Below are 18,899 nucleotides of genomic sequence, written 5' to 3'. Positions count from 1 at the left end.
TTCAAGCAGTTTTTATCCTTACCCACAAACGGTGACCTCACACTGCTCATTGTCATGAGATGCTGTGGCAGGTGAACTGGAATGGAGCCAGCTTTCTAGATTTTCAGCAGCTGAAATAGCCTCTTCGCAAGGTCTCTATATTTCCTCCTCCTCCAAAGTAGGAAATATAATCACAAAAGCAGGGACAACTACTTTATGCTGATACTAAAAATAATGTGATTCACACTTGGGAATCCAAGTATCTGCACCCCCGCCCCTACTGTGCCTTGTGGCTCTTCCTTGACTGGCTGTGTTGGAATGTGCTGGGCCAAGAGTTGTGTGGACCCAGGCTGCTCCTCTGGACACAAACTTGGAACTCCTTGACAAACCCAGGTGAGCCAGCTGACAGGTACTAAAGGCTCTCCCAGCATCATACTCTGGTTTTCTCTTCCTGAGTGTCTGTCGTTAGGGAGTATTCTCTCCAAGGAAGAGACTAAATGGAATGTGGTCCGGCCACCCAGCAGCTCCTATAAATAGTTGGAGGTTGATGTCACTTTTTAAATTTTATTTTGGCTATACCTACTGGATTAAATTACGAGAATGACAGATGTTAATGTTTATTAAATTTGCCGTGTCTTGCAGCTCTGTCAGATGGTGAGGTTGGTCCCAGGAGCCTATTTAGAATACAAATCTGCTCTATTGAACGAATGTAACAAGCAAGGAGGCTTGAGACTGGCACAGGCAAGAGCACTCATCAAGATAGATGTGAACAAAACGCGGAAAATCTATGATTTCCTCATCCGAGAAGGATACATCACTAAAGCCTGAGGCTCTGAGGGCTTGCAATCAGAAATCACAAGTTTGGAATGTGTGGGCCAAAGGACAGTACGGGCATTCTGGAGAGTTTCATTTCTGAGCTGAATTCTCATTGTAAAAAGAGGGGAAGGACAAAGGAAACCTTAAGTTGTATTAATACCTACTTTTTTCTCTGCCCTGCTTTAAAACACTCCTGTTGTTGGTATTGTGCTGCAGAGTTATGTGCTAGATAAGCTATTATTAAATGTGAGTGGGCATTTATTCCTAACACCTCTTGTAGCTAAAACAAGAACCATAGTACCTCACATCAGAGTGTTGGTAGAAATAGAAATGAACCAGTCTTTAGTCCCAGGAGTCCAGCTCAGATCTTTGTACTTGGGAGGTTGGTTTTCTGATTATCTGTTTCACCTTCAAACATTACAGAAAGATTTAAAATAAAGAGAAAGGTTATGGAGCATGAGAAAGCTTTCTCTTCTGAAGATTTCTTAAGCTGACATCTTCTGTTTATGAGCAAAGGGAAGGAAAATTTCCCCGTGATGGTCTTGTCCCAAACTACATCTTTCCCTTTAATGTCTGGCTTTGTACATTGCTGTCTGACTGTCTAATCTGCAGTAGACTTTTGAGGAGGTGGCACCGGATGTTAAAATGTCTCTGTTATTTTTAGAATTAATGGATTAAAATGTTTTGCTACTTAATTTGTGGGTGTGTCAAATATTCTGGTAACTAAAGCACACTTAGGGTGTTGAATGCCTGCCTCATCACGCTGCACTGTCTCTGCTAACATGTGTGTCCCGGAGTCACCCTGGTCTTACTGTGGGTTTCCCAGGATACCAAGCCCTTGAGGATGGAGATGACACAACTAACCTCAGCATTTGCTTGGATTGAGACCTGAGCCCTGATTTCTCAATGGTGACAGGCTAGCCTGCAATAAAAGCTACTTTTAAAACAAAAGTAAAGCAGTTTCATATATGAGACTCACTAGATATGAGGGTGAGTAGCCCCACCATATGTGAAACGATCCTCAAACCTTCCTACAAAATAAGCCAAACGCAGAGTCATGGTTATTCCATTTCTGCTAGAAGCAAAGCTGTATATAGAAAGAATTTCAGAATCTGCACAAATAGCCTTCAGTAGCTCACTGATTCCTTAGTTCTTTCAGCGTTCAACATGTCTAATTAAAATATATACTTTGGTGGAAGTATTTGCTCAAACTTTTTGACTGATACAAATATGCATGCAGCTTGCTGATAGACTTATCTAGGGGGTTATAAATGAAAAGGAAACTCTTGGGGCACCTGGGTGGCTCAGTCGGTTAGGCGGCCGACTTCGGCTCGGGTCATGGTCTCGCGGTCCGTGGGTTCGAGCCCCGTATCGGGCTCTGTGCTGACAGCTCAGAGCCTGCAGCCTGTTTCAGATTCTGTGTCTCCCTCTCTCTGACCCTCCCCCGTTCATGCTCTGTCTCAAAAATAAATAAACGTTAAAAAAAAAAAAAAAAAAGGAAACTCTTAGGATCAGAGGAAATTGGAATAAAAGACTTCAATCTGAAAAAGGGTGGCTTGTGGAAATGCTCCCTTTTTTTTGCATTGTCATATCTCTTAGAAAATGTACGCTTCTACCACCATCACCCCTACTTGGTTATAAAGGGATTGCCTCTTGTTCCTGAAAACTAATTCCTCTTCTAAAGTGGGGGGTGCATTAGACATGGATGTCAAGTGATGTCTGTTGTAGTCCCAAGAGTCCTTAGTCTTGATTAAGGAAGGCTTCCTGAGAGAGGTGAGCTCTTGAAGCAATGAAACAATCGAGAAGAGAGAGAGAAAACGGCAGATGGAAGTGGGAGACTGTTCCAGACATGGTGGGTGGAGGACGATGTGGAGGCAGCAGTAGGAGTGAGGAAGATAGTACCAAGAGGTGTAGTTGGCTAGGACATGGGGGCAGCTGTAGTAGTTAGGAGTGGGAGATGGGAGGACAGTCTCGTAGAAACCTTGGGACCAGTCAACTCTGAAAAAACTGGGGAATCAGTTGATTTGATGAGGAAAATGGCAGAGTTGAAAATAGTGATAGTAAAATAAGGCTGTGATTTCAAATGACTGGATTTTAGAAAGTAGGATTATTACTGTGGTTAAGGTTTCTCAAGGATCAAGCCATATTTGGGGTAAAGGGTACTCTTCAGTCACTGCATCACCATCTTTGTGCATTTATAACAGAAAAGCACTTGCTGATACTTGATGTGGCTGGCTTAAGTACATTATTTTCTTCCATGTTCGTATCACCAAAGGAAGGCCTTTCTTGTTCTTAAAAATTTAGAGCTAGCAAGGGCCTTCAAAGTATATTCCATCCTTCCCCTTTGCTGCCAGATGGAGTTGGCCTTAAACCAGCTACACTAATCCAGGTCTCTCTTAGGCCGTATCATTACAAAGAGGGAACGTTTACCCTGAAATTCAATGACATCAGTAAAGACCTTTTACTGTTAAGAATTTTTATTGCAATTTAAAGGTTTCTGCTGGAATTCTGTGCATATCCTTCTTTGCCAGTGGTGAGAAATAGAGAATTTCTTCCTATGTCAAGACCCTCCCATGCTCAAAGATCTAGACTGTCTCTCTTGAGACCAACTAACTCAATGGTTTATCTCTTTTTGGGTTCCAGTTTTTATTCTTTTTAGTCTCTCCCTGCTCCCCAACTCCCCATTTAAATCTGAAGTCAGTTAACCAATCCTTGTTGAGAGGTAAAAACAAGCTTCCAGTTTTCAGTAATGAAACCAGCCTGTGGTTAGCTGGAAAGGGGAGCAAACCAATGACATTCATCAAGAACAACAGAATTCCAGGTGGTAAATCACTCTAGCTTAAGGAAATCTGTAGATATGTAATAAGAGAACTAAACTTTCCAGTGTAAAGAATCAGAGGCCCAAACTGTAAAGAAAAGCTTGGAAAAACTCATTCATAATACTCTTCCACTTGTCTCTGGGCAAGAGAGTGGTACTGTGTTCTAAACAGCATTCTGGAATACTGTCCATCTTTCAGGATATCTTTGTGAGTACCTTCTAGATATACACTGTATTTTTGTTTTGTTGTGGTCTTTTGGGTTTTTTTTTTTTTTAGAGACAGAGCATGAGTAGGGGCGAAGGGCAGGAGGGGGAGAGAGAGAGAGAGAATCATACTCCACACTCAGCGTGGAGCCCAATGCGGGGCTCAATCCCATGACCCTGGGATCGCGACCTCAGCCAAAATCAAGAGTCAGATGCTCAAATGACTGAGCCACCCGGGCGCCCCTATATTATTGTTAACACAAAAGGCTTTCCCACAACTTCTATGTTTCGTTTGAAGTTTGATTCAGGAGGTACTGATGTAGAAGTTTTGCTTTCCTTTCCAATATACCTAGCCAGATGTGGTTAACCTCTCCCTGATCTGCTGGAAAGGATCATGTCTGGTACAGTGGGGCACTGTGTGGCCTTGTGTAGAAGCTAAGACAAAGAATTTCTCTTCAAGCAGACACAATAACCAGCTCTTGTGAGCACAACATAGTAAGGGAGATTGAGCAGGATCTCCATGTGCAAGCAGAGTCAGAGCAGCCTGGTTAGGGAGTAATGGGCGTGCTGATATTGGCACTTAATTTGGGAGAACGTAGGGAGCATTTAGTGAGTGTTTTGGAAAGAAGCCTATCCGTGAAGTATGCATCAGAACTTAGTTTGCTGCTTTTGAGTGGTTGGGGGCTAGGGGGTGGGGACACAGGTGAATCATTCCTGAGTAGTCTGGAAGGCCAGTTTCTAAATCTAATGGGAGGGAGTTCTTTTCCTGTTCAGTTTTGCCTACTGCCTTGGCTTCTGTCAGGAGTACCTCCGCCCCCAGCAACTGCCTTGATAAGAATATCAAATGCTCTTTGATTTGACTGACCAGGCTTACAAGTCAAGAGACAGGTATTTAAGGGAATGGTGAATGTTTTAACATCTGGCATTAAAATTCCTTTGTCACTATGAGTTACTTGCATGTTATGTATTGTATGCTGGGCCCTCTTCCCTGTTAGGAGTAAGAATAATAAGGAAGGTAAGAATCCAGAAAGTGACCATTAAAAGGTTTAAAACCCCAAACTGAGAGCTACAAAAATTTTTGATTTAATAGATGTACCTCCCTTTGTCTTTGCAAGCCCTGTAGTTACCCTTTGCCGGCCCAGGCTTGTTTCCTGTCTTTCAGGACTGGATAATTAAGTCTGGTGTGCTCATTTTCTACTTTGGAGCACAGGAGGCAGACTTCTGTGGCACCACACTAATTATTTGGTGGAATCGATCTCATTCTTAACCAAGCAACACTTTTTCAGCTTGCTCTGGTTTCCCCTGAGGTCTCAATGTGACAGAAAGCTTCCAGGTACCTTGCTGACAATCCTGCCTTGGTGCAGGTTATGTTGAACAGAAGTAGCATTTTAGGAAGTGTGGAAAGGAGAAGACCTCATAGTTGTTTTAAGAAACCAACATTTTATTAACCAAAGTAAAAATGCTGAAATGCTGTCATCTTACCACCTTCTTCGGTGAACTGACAGCCAAGTGCCAACTCGTGACACTTCTAATGCATCTCTCTTCTTGGAGAGCTGTCTGCCAAGTGTATTCTCTGTTTCTGAAATTGTTTGCAATGACCTAACCTGTTTTCTCCCATTTAACAATGGATAACTCCTGATTTGGATTTCCCCCTCCTATTTAGCACCCTTCATTTAGAGAATTCCTTAAAAACCCAACATTTAATATTTTAAGAAATAAAACATTAATGGAACCTGCACTGTGGAGCTTAATTTTAATATTCCCAATCAATGTCTCCTGTGAGAAAACTGGTATTGAATTGGGGCTGTTTTATGTTTTATTGCCCTTTCCGATCTTAGGAGGTTGTCTAAGATGAAAAGGGCAGTTTTCAACGGTAATTTAATAGCCTTCCCCCCGACAAAATACTGAAAAGGAGTGAAAAGTTTAGAAATGCCGTGAAGACACTAGCTCCCAAGTACCAGCGGCCTTAGAGATGGGTGGACTGATTTGAACTCTCCGTAGAGGAGAAGGGGCAGCAATGTGCCAGCCCTGACCCCCTGGGAATTTGCTGTCTGCTTTGGAGAAGGTAGAACAGCTTCACACAGTATCCTGCTTAGGAGCCTCTTTCTAACCAAGGGCGGGCTGCAGGAAAAGTCACTCTCCTGGGGGCAGGAGCCAGAGCCCTTCTTTTTTTGCCTAGAGGATAGATAGCACTTTGATTTATTTTTACCAAAGGGCATTTACCTAATCGCTAGCCACAGATAACTGTGACAACAACGGCAAGCTCACCTGGCAGCCCTCCTCTCCCACCCAAAGAAAATCTTTGCCTTGTTCAGGGCGTGCATGGTTTCAGATTCAGGACACCTGTCAGATCCAAGTCAGCATAGGTTTAACTTCATGATGCAAAGCAAAATGCTTTTGAGAGCAAAATCTCCCAGGAGTGCCTCCGCCCCCAGCAACTGCAGAAAAGAAGGCGTCTGTGGGAGAGAAGGGTGGCTATAGACGTCATTGCATCTTCCAGATCCCAGCTGTGACCTGGCTCAGAGTTTTACAGTTAAAAATAACCGTGGCTTAGAGTTGGGGGAAAAAAGTAAACTGTTGGGTCTCCATGGAAACTAGGAGAGGGATAAAAGCAAGCCATGGATTTCCAGCAGATGTGGCAAGATGGGGAGGATATCGGGGGCTGGAGCTTAGAGGCCCTCTTGGTGAAACAGGATACCCCTGATTAGCATCCAGAATATAATCAGCCGTTACTCCAGGGCAGTGGGGATACACTTTGCAGCCAAGATATGTTTGCAACAACAATGTATACATCCTAGGTCTGGTGAAGAATTATTTGAGGCAGCCAACTTCCTGTAATGTAGATTTGCTACTATTTGGCAAAGCAGAGAGCAGATGAACAACATAGGTTAGATTCTGCCTTTTAACCAATGTAAGAACTTCTGCTATACCCTCCCCCATACACATTCCACTCTCATTTACAAAGTCAGACTTGACCTCAAGTAGCAATTGTAACTATAGGAGAAGTCTTCAGGTTCTTGAGTTAACATGGACTTTTACTCCCCTTGAATAGGACCAGGTTTTTTCTCTTTGATGTCAGATTATGCAAAATGGCATTAATTACCTAGGATGTCTTTAAAAGTGTATCTCTTACCAATTCTGGTATTGTTACTACCAGAGATGATTAACTGTCTCTTGGGGGGAATTAATTTTATTTTTTCATTTACTCTTTCTTAAAGGTTTCTTCAAAAACATGTTTTTCAAGAAATACATGAATATAATATTCTGGTTGTAAAAAAAATTAACCCGTCTTTTCTCCTTTTTTAATGACGTTTATATACTTTCTTGCTTACTGCCCCAATGTATTCGAAAGACCTGAGGGCTGGCTAATCTTTGTTCTGCTACTTAATAATAATGCAACCTTGGGCAAGTTTCTCAACCCCTCATGTCTAAAGTGTGGTTGATAATATCTACTTGACTGGTGTGATAAAAATGAAATGGGATCACACATCTGGCACCTTTCTTTTTCCTTCCCATCAAGATTTTGATATTTTCATTTAACTCCAGCCAGGTATGAACAAGCACTTGATTTTCCTGTACCATACAATTCATAACCATGCTAAAGTCTCACAGACGGACACTAAGATCTGAAAGACACAGAGCAAATCCTAAAACAGGCAGATGTGTGTTTTCCAAGAATGTTTATATTGGGATTCTCAGCACTGTGCATCATTGCTACAGCCCCAGGGTTGAATTAAGGGCAGAAAACTTCAGAGACAGATATTAAATGACCTAGTTATCACAGGCATGTTGTAATATTCCCTTATATAATACCTAGCTCAAGGAGCTTGAAGTCAGGGTAGAAAACTGTATATACACTATGATTGTAACTGTATAAATAAAACTAAAAAATCATGCATAGAAAAAAGACCAGAAAGAAGAGTTGCTATTTGTTGTTCTGGTAAATTTATGGGTGATGCTTTCTCTTTCTCTCTTTTTCAGTAATGTGACATTTCTTTGTTAATGGGAAAATAAATTTTATGAGAATTATGAAAACTCTCAAAGTAGCAGTTTAGGATATTTTACATATAAGGTGCTATCTTTCAACTTACAAAATAGCACAAGCCTTAGGCAAATTTCTGTAGTAGATAAAATGTGTTTGGGGACTTCTATCCTCCTAGTTCTTTTATCTTTTCCATATTTATAGAGTGTCCTCCCATATGTCTGGAATCCACTGTTCAAAAGACAAAGATTTACTTCTTTAGGGGATTTGCATCTTTGTAGCTATCGATAGCATATACTCTGGAATTATGAACATTAGCAAGCAGGTGTTCAAAACATCTGTGAGCCATGAGCCCTGATGGCACCCTGAAATCAGACTTCTGTAGACAGGGGACCCCTGATCACAGCTATTCCCCAATGCTGACAGATATAGCGAAGCTGCTGCCGGTTTGTTAACCAGAAGCAATGATACGAATGGAAGATGCAACCATTCTTTCTAAGGGACTCATAAAGGTCTGATTAATCTAATTTAAGTCATTGCCCAAGCAATTAAGGAGAATATTTTTGGAAAGGCAGACTTCAGTAGCCAAACAGAGTAGAAGTTTCCACCCTCAACTTACTGCATCTAATCAGATTAGCTCTCATTCTGCACCAAAGCTGCACTGCCCTAAAGCACTGCTTATTTAGATGTAGTTGGGAGCACCCACCCCTTCCCTGGGCATAGACAAGTCTTACTTTTGTAGCAGATGGCTTCTAAGATGTATTTACATCTAAGATAATTGATACTTCTAAAAATACCTACCTACAGTCTAGTAATGTGCTATCCAATAAGATAGCCTCATGTGTCACCAGGCTCATGTGGCTATTTAAATTTATTAAAATTAATTAAAACCAAAAATTCAGTGTCTCAGGCACACTAGAGCCACATTTCAAGAGCCCAAATGCCACATGAGGCTAGTGGCTACTTACTGGACAGTGCAGATACAGGATATTTCTATCATACCAGGTTGTATTAGACAGTGCTGATCTAGAAGAGAATACCTTCAAATTGCATTTTTGTTTTGTGTGTATGTGTTTTTTTTTTTAATTTTTTAACGTTTATTTATTTTTGAGACAGAGAGAGACAGAGCATGAACGGGGGAGGGGCAGAGAGAGAGGGAGACACAGAATCCGAAGCAGGTTCCAGGCTCCGAGCCATCAGCCCAGAGCCCGACGCGGGGCTCGAACTCACAGACCGTGAGATCGTGACCTGAGCTGAAGTCGGATGCCCAACCGACTGAGCCACCCAGGCGCCCCTGTATGTGTGTGTTTTTAAGAGAGAATGCAAGTTGGGGGAGACGGTGGAGAGAGAGTCTTTATTTTTTTTTAACTTATTTAGAGAGAAAGAACGAGCAGGGGAGGGGCAGAGAGAGGGGGCAGAGGATGTGAAGTGCCTCTGTGCTGACACCAGAGAGTCCAACACGGGCTCGAACCCAGGTACCATGAGATCATGACCTGAACCCAAAGTCAGATGCTTAACCACCTGAGCCACCCAGGCACCCCAGAGCGAGAGAAGCTTAAGCAGGCTCCACTCTCAGTGTGGGGTTGATCCCACAATCCTGGCATCATGATTTGAGCTGAAATGAAAAGTTGGATGCTCAACCAACTAAACCACCCAGGCGCCCCTCAAATTGCGCTTTTGTAGAGGCATGCTCACACATTCTGTAAAAAAAAACATAAAGCACCTCCCTGCCCACAGGCATATACAGTCACTAAGTGGTTTTACTGACTTTAGCACTTCTTCCTACTTTTCCTTAATCTCTAGATCTTTACACATACATCACATTGAACACTATTTTAGCCCTCCTCCTTCCTTTTTACTGATGAGGATATGATTCTTTAAGGTAGACTTAGTTCCTGTAATCCATGAAAATGCCCAGCTCCTTGTCGCTAACTAGAGCTGTACTGGAAACCTGCCTTCTGTGTAACAAACAAGCTTGAATCTGAAGAGGGATGTATCTATTTGTGTTGCTGAGTCATTGAATTGACTGAAGGAAGGGGGGGGGGGGTGGAGACACCAGTGAAGCGGCATACAATCGTTTCTATTAGAGATTTTGCTATTTTGGTGTTCGCATGTCAAAATAAGTCACTAGATGAATTGATGTTGGAGAAGTTTAGTGCTCGGAAGATGCCTTTCCCAGGCAAGATTTGAACTCCTAGTGTTTTCATCCTGAATCAGATTCTGGTTTGTTCTCTTGCAGAAAGATTAATTTTGCCTAACTTTAAAGTTTTAATTCTTTTTTATGAAGGCAAAAATAAACAAAACCTCTCCATTGCAGGCCTTTTTAGCTCCCCTAAGATTATCACTAAAATGCCTTCGTGTTGTATTTTTGTCTGGGAAACAGAACTTTTAGACATTCCTGCACCCACGGGATGACGCTGAATCCAGTCAGAGATCAGAAAGAGCATGAAAAAGCCTCAGCTTTTGGTTGAAGATGCCGGGGAGACGTAAACCCAAAGAGCGTTTTTTCTTTTCTTTTCTTTTTTCTTTTTTTTTTTTTAACTTCCCTCCCCAACCCCTCCCCCCAAAGCTAGGACTACTCGTTTGTTCAGCAGTTCTGATGCCAACGATTTACAACGGTGAGGAGCTGGGTCTGGTGAGTAAAGGGCTGGCTGGGCGTGGTCAGGACCCTTAGGTGTATGACTCACTGCGGAGCTTTGAGGAAGTCCTTCATACCTCCCCTCACCTGCCGGGGCAGGTTGGGCTGAAAAAGTCCGTTTGCATCTACTCATGTTACAGACGAACAAACCTAAATTTAAAAAGACCCTCACAGTGACACAGCAGATAAGCCCTCAGCGAATCCATGTGTTGAGCCAGGTATCGGACGCCTTATGGCTCTACCTTGGGAGGCACGGGTTGTGGATCTGGTGTTTTGAGACTCCGACCGCACCTGCGGTGTCTGGCGGTGGGTTGCCGGTCTCGGGACTCAAATCTGTAGCTACTTTCGAGTCTCGGACAAAATAGTCTTCCAGAGTTACTAGAAACTGTACCTGCCCAAGCAAAATTCATCCAACAGTTGCCATTTATTTTCCCTTCACTCTTTGGTCCCAACTCCTGGGCTCTCTCGTGCTGGATACAAGGTGGGGGTGGGGTGAGAGGCGGTGATTAGTCACTTACTGCAGTCTTCACACCTTTTATATTTGTATTGTTGTCCTTAACCCTCTCGCATCCAGAAGGTATCCCAGTACACCACCCCTGCGCCCCCGCCCCCCAGACCCGGTTTGCAGGTAGACGCTGAAGTGGCGACAAGAGGGGTCTTATGTTGTGAAACACTTGAGACCACAGAGGACGCCTGAACGGAGGGGCGTCCAGGCGAGCGGAGAGGCGCGCCCCGCAGCTCCGTTCGGCGGCGGACGGCGCAGTGCGCACGCGCGCCGCCCGCCGCTCCGCGCGTCCCCCGCCGGCTTCCCCCCCCGCAGCGCGCCTCCTGCGCCGAGGCCCCTCCCCCGCCCCAAGTGCCCCCCCCCCCCCTCCGGGAGAGGGCGGTGGGGCGCAGGGAGCGTGCGCGCGGCCCGCCCCGGGCGCGGGCGGAGGGGAGAAGGAGGGGCGCGCGCGGCGGGCAGCCCGCAGAAGCCGGGAGCCGCGCAGGAGAACGGAGCGTCAGCCGCCGCCCGGCCGAGCGGGTAGGGGGCCGCGGGCCGGGCAGGGGACGGGGCCGGGGGCGGGCGGGACTTGAGGCTAACGCGGCTCCAGGGGGCTGGCAGGACCCGGCGGCCGGAGCCCCGCGCGACCCTAGTCTCTGGAAACTTTGTGTCGGCGCCCACACCTGCCCCCCCGGCGGTTCTCGCATCCTTTGGGCGACCGGGAGCGGCGAGGCCCGGGGCCCTCCGCAGAGCCCCCTCCTCGCCGGATCTGCGCGCGCGCCCCCCGGCCGCTCCCCAGTGCGGCCGACGCCCCGGCCCCGCGTACCGGCCCTAGGGCTTTTTCGCCAGCATCCTGTCGGCCCCCCTTCCCTCCTCCTCCTCCTCCTCCTCCTCCTCCTCCTTCCTGACCCTCTGCTCTCCGGCTGCGCCATGGTCTCTCCACCTCCTCACCCGCCGTCAGCATCCACCCGCTCTGAGCCACTGGAGCCGTCGGTGGCTTTTTGCATCTTCCATAGGTTTCTGGTGCATTGATAGGAGCAACTTGACTTTCAGCAATGCCAAGTACTCAACTTGAGCGTTCTCTGCGGTGGTAGATTGGGGTGCACAGTGCTAACGTGTCTTTTCGTTTCTCCTAAGTACCCTCGCTTCAAAGCGAAGTTGAGTTGTTTGTGTGCGAGAGGAGTCGCCTGCTGGAGCTGCCTTAAGTGGATTGTATAACTATATTTTATTTAGGTGGATGTTGCCAATGGTACCAGCCAGTGTTATGGTAACTGGGCATCCCAGAGGCACAAATGCAATTCTACAGTGTAGGGAATTTTTTTTTTTTTTTTTACTACCTTGTACTTTTCATCCAGCAGGACCTCAAGGCATTTGGCATGTGTTATCTAGCTGTTCATTGTAGTTTTATAGGAGAGGTAGGTAGAGAGCATTACCATCCCGTTTTACAGATGTAAAAACGGAGGCAAAGAACCCAATCCTGGTTCTCTACTAATCTTAAAGGAATGTGGACCAAGAAACTTAACCCTGAGTTTCCTGGAATTCCTAGTCCATAAGGCTACACAGAAGTATAATGGAATGTTGGAACATCTTCCCTGAGATTGTATAGATCAATTAAAAAGTCAAAGAGGCGGGGACAGGCATCAGCAGCTCCTTGTGAGAGACTCAGCTCTGTCACGAAGTTAAGTGATACTGGACAAGTCACAGCTGCTCCCTGCGTGTTTCCTGTTGTTTAAAATGAGGGGAACAAAGGTGCTGTATTCTTTGCAAAGTTGTGTGAGTGTTTCTGGAAGTTCCATTCACTCCCTTGAGCTGCATTTGGTGATTGTTAGTTGTTGTGGACTCATAAAGGTTCCCATTCTTGGGCTCCCTTTGGAAATGCAGGGAACGAGGTGCCCCCAGAATAAATAAGTGCCTCTTTTTCACTAGGGACACCTGAGAACTCATGTCAGGGACAGGCTGAGGCAGGGACCCCGACCTGGGTGGGAGGAGAGGGTTGCCGGCTGGAGGTAGGAAGGCACCCTGCACAGGCGGCTTGACACATGGGCCCTATTCCTGCCTCCAGCTCTGACTCATCTTCTGACGCTTGGGGGAGGAGAGGTAGTTGCTTGATATTTTTGGCTTTCCCCCATAAAACAGGAGACAGTTTCCTTCATTCCAAGTCCTTTTAACGTCAGCGTCAAACGTGTCTGTGCTGAGTTCTCATCTGAAACGTTTCATATTGGTTGAATGCAGGTACGATTTCTGTAATATTCCTTAGTAGAATGGCATAAATGTGTGTCTGTGTACATATATATGGATATATATATGGATATATATATGGATAAACTGGTCAGGTGTATAAACCCAGGAAATCTTTTAAAACTTTAGCATGAAAACTTTAGCATTTTTAAATGATGGTCTTTAGGGGAGGAATGTGTGTTTGGTGAATTCCTTTGCAACTGGGATTTTAAGGCAAGGTGGATTAAAAATGCTTTTTTCCACTATCACCAGAAATTCATTAATCATTCTCTGTGTAAAAATTAAAACTTCACAGATAAGGTTAAAGCCGCCTTCTGAGTATCATTCCCAAAAGTAACTGCTGTGTGTTTCTTTATCGGTCTGTGTGTATCCTCTTAGACTTTTCTAAGCATTTTTATGTCTGCACAAAGTGATTTTTTAATTGAAATGAATTATTATAAAATTAGCCAGTCCTGTTCATAGAGAATTGGCTTCTGTCTAGAATAGGTAGCATGTGTTTTAAGTACAGCTGGTTGTAAAGGGTTATTTATTATTTCTGTAGCATGGTAGTGTTTCTCAGGACGATGGGCAAATGGCCCCTTAAGCAACCTCAAAGCAGTTAAATCATTAAGATCCTAGGCATTACTCTCGGTTGAAATGAAAACTTTCCCATTAAAAAAGTATCTTGGAATACTAGTGTATTCATCTTTTCTTTGCTTATAAGGAAGCATAAAAGGGAGCGGAAGGCAGTGGGGGGTGGGGTAGGCGGAGGGGTGTTGCTAAAGCAACAGCACCTGGGTATAAACTTACAGAGCGAACATTTAAGGTAGTAGCTTTAGTTATTTATGAAAGCTTCACTGGGAGACAAAAGGAAGTGTTAATGTGGGCACAGTTCAAATCAGTAGTTTCAGGAGATGGGTGAGTTCAAACAATTCCTATCAAGAGTTTATATGTTAGAGGACTTTTGCCATGCCAAAAGTAAAATCATTAAGTGCTGAATATTGGGGTAGCAGGCGAATAAGGTCCCTGACCTCATGAAACTGACAGGCATTTAGACATTTAGAGTGACATTTAGAGAGGAAATGTTCTTTCCCCACATTGGCCAGAATTGTAATGGTTCTGAATTCCTGGACATCAATGTTTTATTTACTTAACTTTTTTATTGTGAATTATAACACAGAAAAAAATGTATAAAACGTAAATGGGTAAGTTAATGAATTTTTTTAAGAACACAGAAGCATCGGGGCGCCTGGGTGGCTCAGTCGGTTGGGCGTCCGACTTCGGCTCAGGTCACGATCTCTCAGTCTGTGAGTTCGAGCTCCGCGTCGGGCTCTGTGCTGACAGCTCAGAGCCTGGAGCCTGTTTCAGATTCTGTGTCTCCCTCTCTGTGACCCGACCCCGTTCATGCTCTGTCTCTCTCTGTCTCAAAAATAAATAAACGTTAAAAAAAAAAAATTAAAAAAAAAAAAAAAAAAAAAAACACAGAAGCACCTTCCTCCTATAATTTCCCAGTGACAGCATCTCCCCTCACCTCCCCTCAGAGGTAACCTAGCCTTTTTGTAGAAATCACTTCCTTTCTTGTCTGTCATTTTCATCCCCTAAATATTAATATCTAAACAAGTTTCATTTTTCCTGTTTTTACTTTTATGCAAATGGAATCAAAGTAGGTATTCTTTTAAATATTTTTTGGGGGGAATCAACATTGTATACATGTATATATGTAAATATATATACCCACTCATAATTTTTTAAAATTCTTGTAGCATGGTGTTTCTTTTTATGATTCATTCACATTGTTACCTGTGACTGTGATTGGTGCATTTTTATATGAACATACCACAAGTTATTTATCCATCTGTTGATGGATATCTGGGTTGTTTCTGGTCTAGGGCAGTTATGAACAGGGGTCACACGTGTGTGTATCTGCAGCTTTATTAGCTGATGCCTAATTTCCAAAATAGTTGGTACCAATTTACATTCCTCCAGTGGTGTCAGCCTTGAATTTATAATCTGCAGTATTTGTTGTTTAACCACAGTGTGTTTGGATAACCACAGTGTGAATGAATGAATGAATGAATGTCACCTAGGTGGTCTGATCCCTGGCCCTTTGTGTACTAGTGTATTTATATATCCTTGTGTTTAATTGTATAGTTTGGACTGACATACCACCCAAAGGCCAGAGATGGTTTTTCTACTCTATTTAGTTGGCAAATACCCAAGAGAATCATTCCTTCATTTTTTTTTTTAATGTTTATTTATTTTTGAGACCATGCAAGAGACAGAGTGCAAGCGGGGGAGGGGCAGACAGAGGGAGACACAGAATCTGAAGCAGGCTCCAGGCTCAGAGCTGTCAGGCCAGAGCCCGACGCGGGGCTCGAACTCACCAACCATAAGAACCTGAGCCGAAGTTGGATGCTTAACCGACTGAGTCACTCAGGTGCCCCCCTTCTTTTTTTTTTTTTTTTTTTAACAGATGTGTAGTTATAGGAAAATTTAAATATGCGAAGTGTAGTATTAAAAATAAGTGTCTAGTTACCTAGAAGTCTTATTTTTTTAAACAATTTTTTTTAGGTTTATTATTTTTTTAGTAATCTCTACACCTGCAATGTGAGGCTTGAACTCACAACCCCTAGATCAAGAGTTGAATGCTTTTCCAACTGAGCCAGCCAGGTACCCTGACTAGATGTCTTTGGGTGAATCCTACCTCTCAGGCCACTATATGCTGTGACTTGGTGACTTGAATTATGCTGGTGAATGCCTGCCATGTGCCCAGCCCTGAATGTGTAGACCAGCAGTGCTGGCTTTGGTGTGGATGGGTGCAGGAACCCAGGCCAGTCCTTGTTTAAGTATCCTCTAAGGACCCTCTGAGTATGCTTTGTGCATGTGCAGATCCTTTTAAAGGCATTGAGCAACAGACCAAGGCTCATGCTTCCTTGGCATTTCCAAAGGAACCACAGCTTCTTGGCTATGGGGTAAGTTTCTCTTTTACAATCTTTAAAATGTACTTTTTCCCCCCCACATCTGCCTTGGTATACCATAGTAGAGGTAATTAAAACTGGATTTGAAATAGAGAATTTCTGCTTTTGAGTAGACAGTTGCCAGGTTAACTTCAATTGCTTGTGTTTGGTGTTGCTAGCTGGGTTTAAAGCTAGGTGGGGGGGGAGCGGTGGCAGCGAGTGTGCTTGAGGGAGATCTGGGGGAGGGGAGCAAAGGGAAGGAAGGGAGAAAGAGAGGATAGGGAGAGATAAGGAGGTTATGTCAGGACAGTTATTAAATTATTAAATTCAGGTATTTTTTGAGTATCTATAGTGCCTAGGATTAACTGCTAACAGTTTGTTTCTGTCCTTAGAGTAGAATGTTCTACAGTTCTGTAGGTTTAGAAAATACCCTCAGGGATATCCTTTTTCTTAGTTGGAGGGATAAAGGATGAATAAATAGCCCAAGGAATGTGAGATTTGTAGTTCCTTTTTTATTCTGTAAGGCATCTTAGAAAATGGCTGTGTATGCTCCATTTTCTGGCTTTACATAAATCATGAGTACTTTTTTTACTTTTGTATTAAAGTTTTTATTCAGATTCTTTAAAATAATCATGATTATAAAAACTACTTAACTATAAAAAGTTTTAAAGGAAGGATCAAAAGTAGTGTCAGAGCTTCTTCATTTGAGTGATGGGGGTAGAAATCCTATTTGTGTTCTTTTGGTGTCCCTTTGGGCGGGCAGTGATTTGCGGAGGAGCTCTGTGTTCACCTGTTGCAGGGAAGGGGGTGGAGTGTGGGTGCTGAGGTCATGGCCATACTGGCTGCATAATGTCACATCCACCCACAGCCCTCACAGCTCACTTGGAATTCTTGCTCTTAGCACTGACAGAAAGTGACCTCCCGTCCAGTTTGGCCAGCTTTTCCCCCTGCCTTCTCAAAGTCTCAGTGGACAGAAAGGTCCTTTTGAAATTCACATGCAACTGCTGGTCTTAACTTCTGCCTTTGTCTCAGAATAGTTTGAGCATCAAAGGCCTTAGGCGCAGGTCTTCTTGACTCTTTAGGTCTTTGAGTTTGTGGGTACACGTGAGAAAATTCTTCCAGTAGAGCATGTTGCTTCTTTTGACTGGTAAACACTTAATGTGGCAGATAGAGAGCATGCCAAGCACCACCCTTCCTTGCTTGGAAGAGAGAGACTATGAGGTGAGCTTGCCTGAAGTTTTGAGAAAGTACTGATAAAAATAAAATCCAGTAGAGTACTGTCAGCATACAAGTTACATACAAATCTGAAATCAAAATTTATAATTAAGAATTTCACTAACTTAGCCATTGTGCCACTCTGGTATCCTTGCCAAGTTCTCTTACCAGATCAACTGTTAGTCTGGCTCCCATGTGAAGAGCAGGTGCAGGCCAGAGTCTGGAGGGGGTGGGGGGTGGGGGGGTGGGTTGGAGTTGACAGCCATTTGTTACAATTAATTTTCTTCTATTCCAAATAATTTTTATTTTTAGAAATTGCAATCATACAGAAAATTACAAAGAACAAATTGGTCATACTTTCTCTCTTTTATTAAAAAAAGTGGGGTGAGGATTATAAAGTTGAAGCTTCCTTGGGCTTCCTTCTCCACTGAGACGGCCATCCCCCATGAATATGATAGGTTTCACTCCAACCCACTTGATTTATTTATATCTGCTTATTTAAAATTAAACTGCATTTTTCCTTTTTTAAAAAAATTTATTTATTTATTTATTTTGAGAGAGAGAGAGGGAGAGAGCGAGCACATGAGTGGGGAGGGCAGAGAGAGGGAGAGAGCGAGCACATGAGTGGGGAGGGCAGAGAGAGGGAGAGAGAATCCCAAGCAGGCTCTGCACTGTCAGCATAGAGCCCAAAGCAGGGCTCGAACCCACAAACTGTGAGATCATGACCTGAGCTGAAATCAAAGAGTCAGATGCTTAACTGACGGAGCCACCCAGGCGCCCCTAAACAGTACAGTTTTAGTGAATGTCAGAAGGACACAAATCTTCAGTAGCCTTTAATTTGTACCGTCACATATGTCATGTTTAGGGGACAGAACTTTCAGGGTTAGAAGTTGTATTTCATTTCACATGGTTCTTGCTAAAAACTGGAGAAGTATATTCAATGTTTGACGGAGTCTCAACTACCTGGTTTAAACTTTGAGCTAAAGAGAATCCAAAACGTAAGTGAAATGCAACTTGTTTCATACTGGATTATGTCTTAAGTCCAAATAACTACTGTATTATTTTATTTGAAAATAATTTTTAAAAATGTATATTTATGGAGTTTCTTGTTCCATTTATGCTCATGTAAATTATGTTTCTCTTTTCCACAATAGCTTAGTCTTATTTTAAATTCCTTTTACAAAGATACTTGCTAGAAATATAAATTCTCAGACCTCTTTATAAATTCTCAGACCTTTACCCCTAGAAATTCTGATTATTATGTCTGAGGTGGGGCCTTGGAACATGGATGGTAACCAGAAGCTCACATGCAGGAGTCCTTGGGACCACACTTTGAAAATATTCCTTTGCCATACTCTGGTGACTTCATAACATAATTTCAGCCAAGCCTTTTCTGTAGAGGGCCAGGTAGTAAATATCCTAGGCCTGTGGGCCATATAGTTTCTGCAGCAACTGCTTAACTCACCTTTGTGGCAAGAAGGCAACCATAGTTAATACGTAACAAATGAATGCATCTGTGTTACAGTAAAACTTCATTCACAAACACTGTCATTTAGTTTCATATTGTTTTAATATGTCATGAAACCGTT

General features: G+C 43.5%; 1 protein-coding gene across 6 annotated transcripts in view; it reads left to right on the top strand.

The window, feature by feature from the left end:
* The window catches only part of TADA2A (transcriptional adaptor 2A), a 52,424-nt gene extending 50,934 nt beyond the window's left edge, over nucleotides 1-1,490 (top strand). For all 6 annotated transcript variants that reach the window (XM_078437432.1, XM_078437433.1, XM_078437431.1 and 3 more), the window contains one exon: nucleotides 622-1,490. In XM_078437432.1, the coding sequence (XP_078293558.1) occupies nucleotides 622-807 (186 nt within the window). In that variant the 3' untranslated portion in view covers nucleotides 808-1,490. The remainder of the gene's footprint in view (nucleotides 1-621) is intronic.
* Nucleotides 1,491-18,899: the final 17,409 nt, after the last annotated feature.

This window comes from Panthera onca, chromosome E1 (assembly GCF_046562875.1).
Source record: "Panthera onca isolate mPanOnc1 chromosome E1, mPanOnc1 haplotype 2, whole genome shotgun sequence".
NCBI classification, from domain to species: Eukaryota; Metazoa; Chordata; class Mammalia; order Carnivora; family Felidae; genus Panthera; species Panthera onca.
Note: the sequence above shows the minus strand (reverse complement) of the source record. Positions and strands in the feature narration are given on the sequence as shown.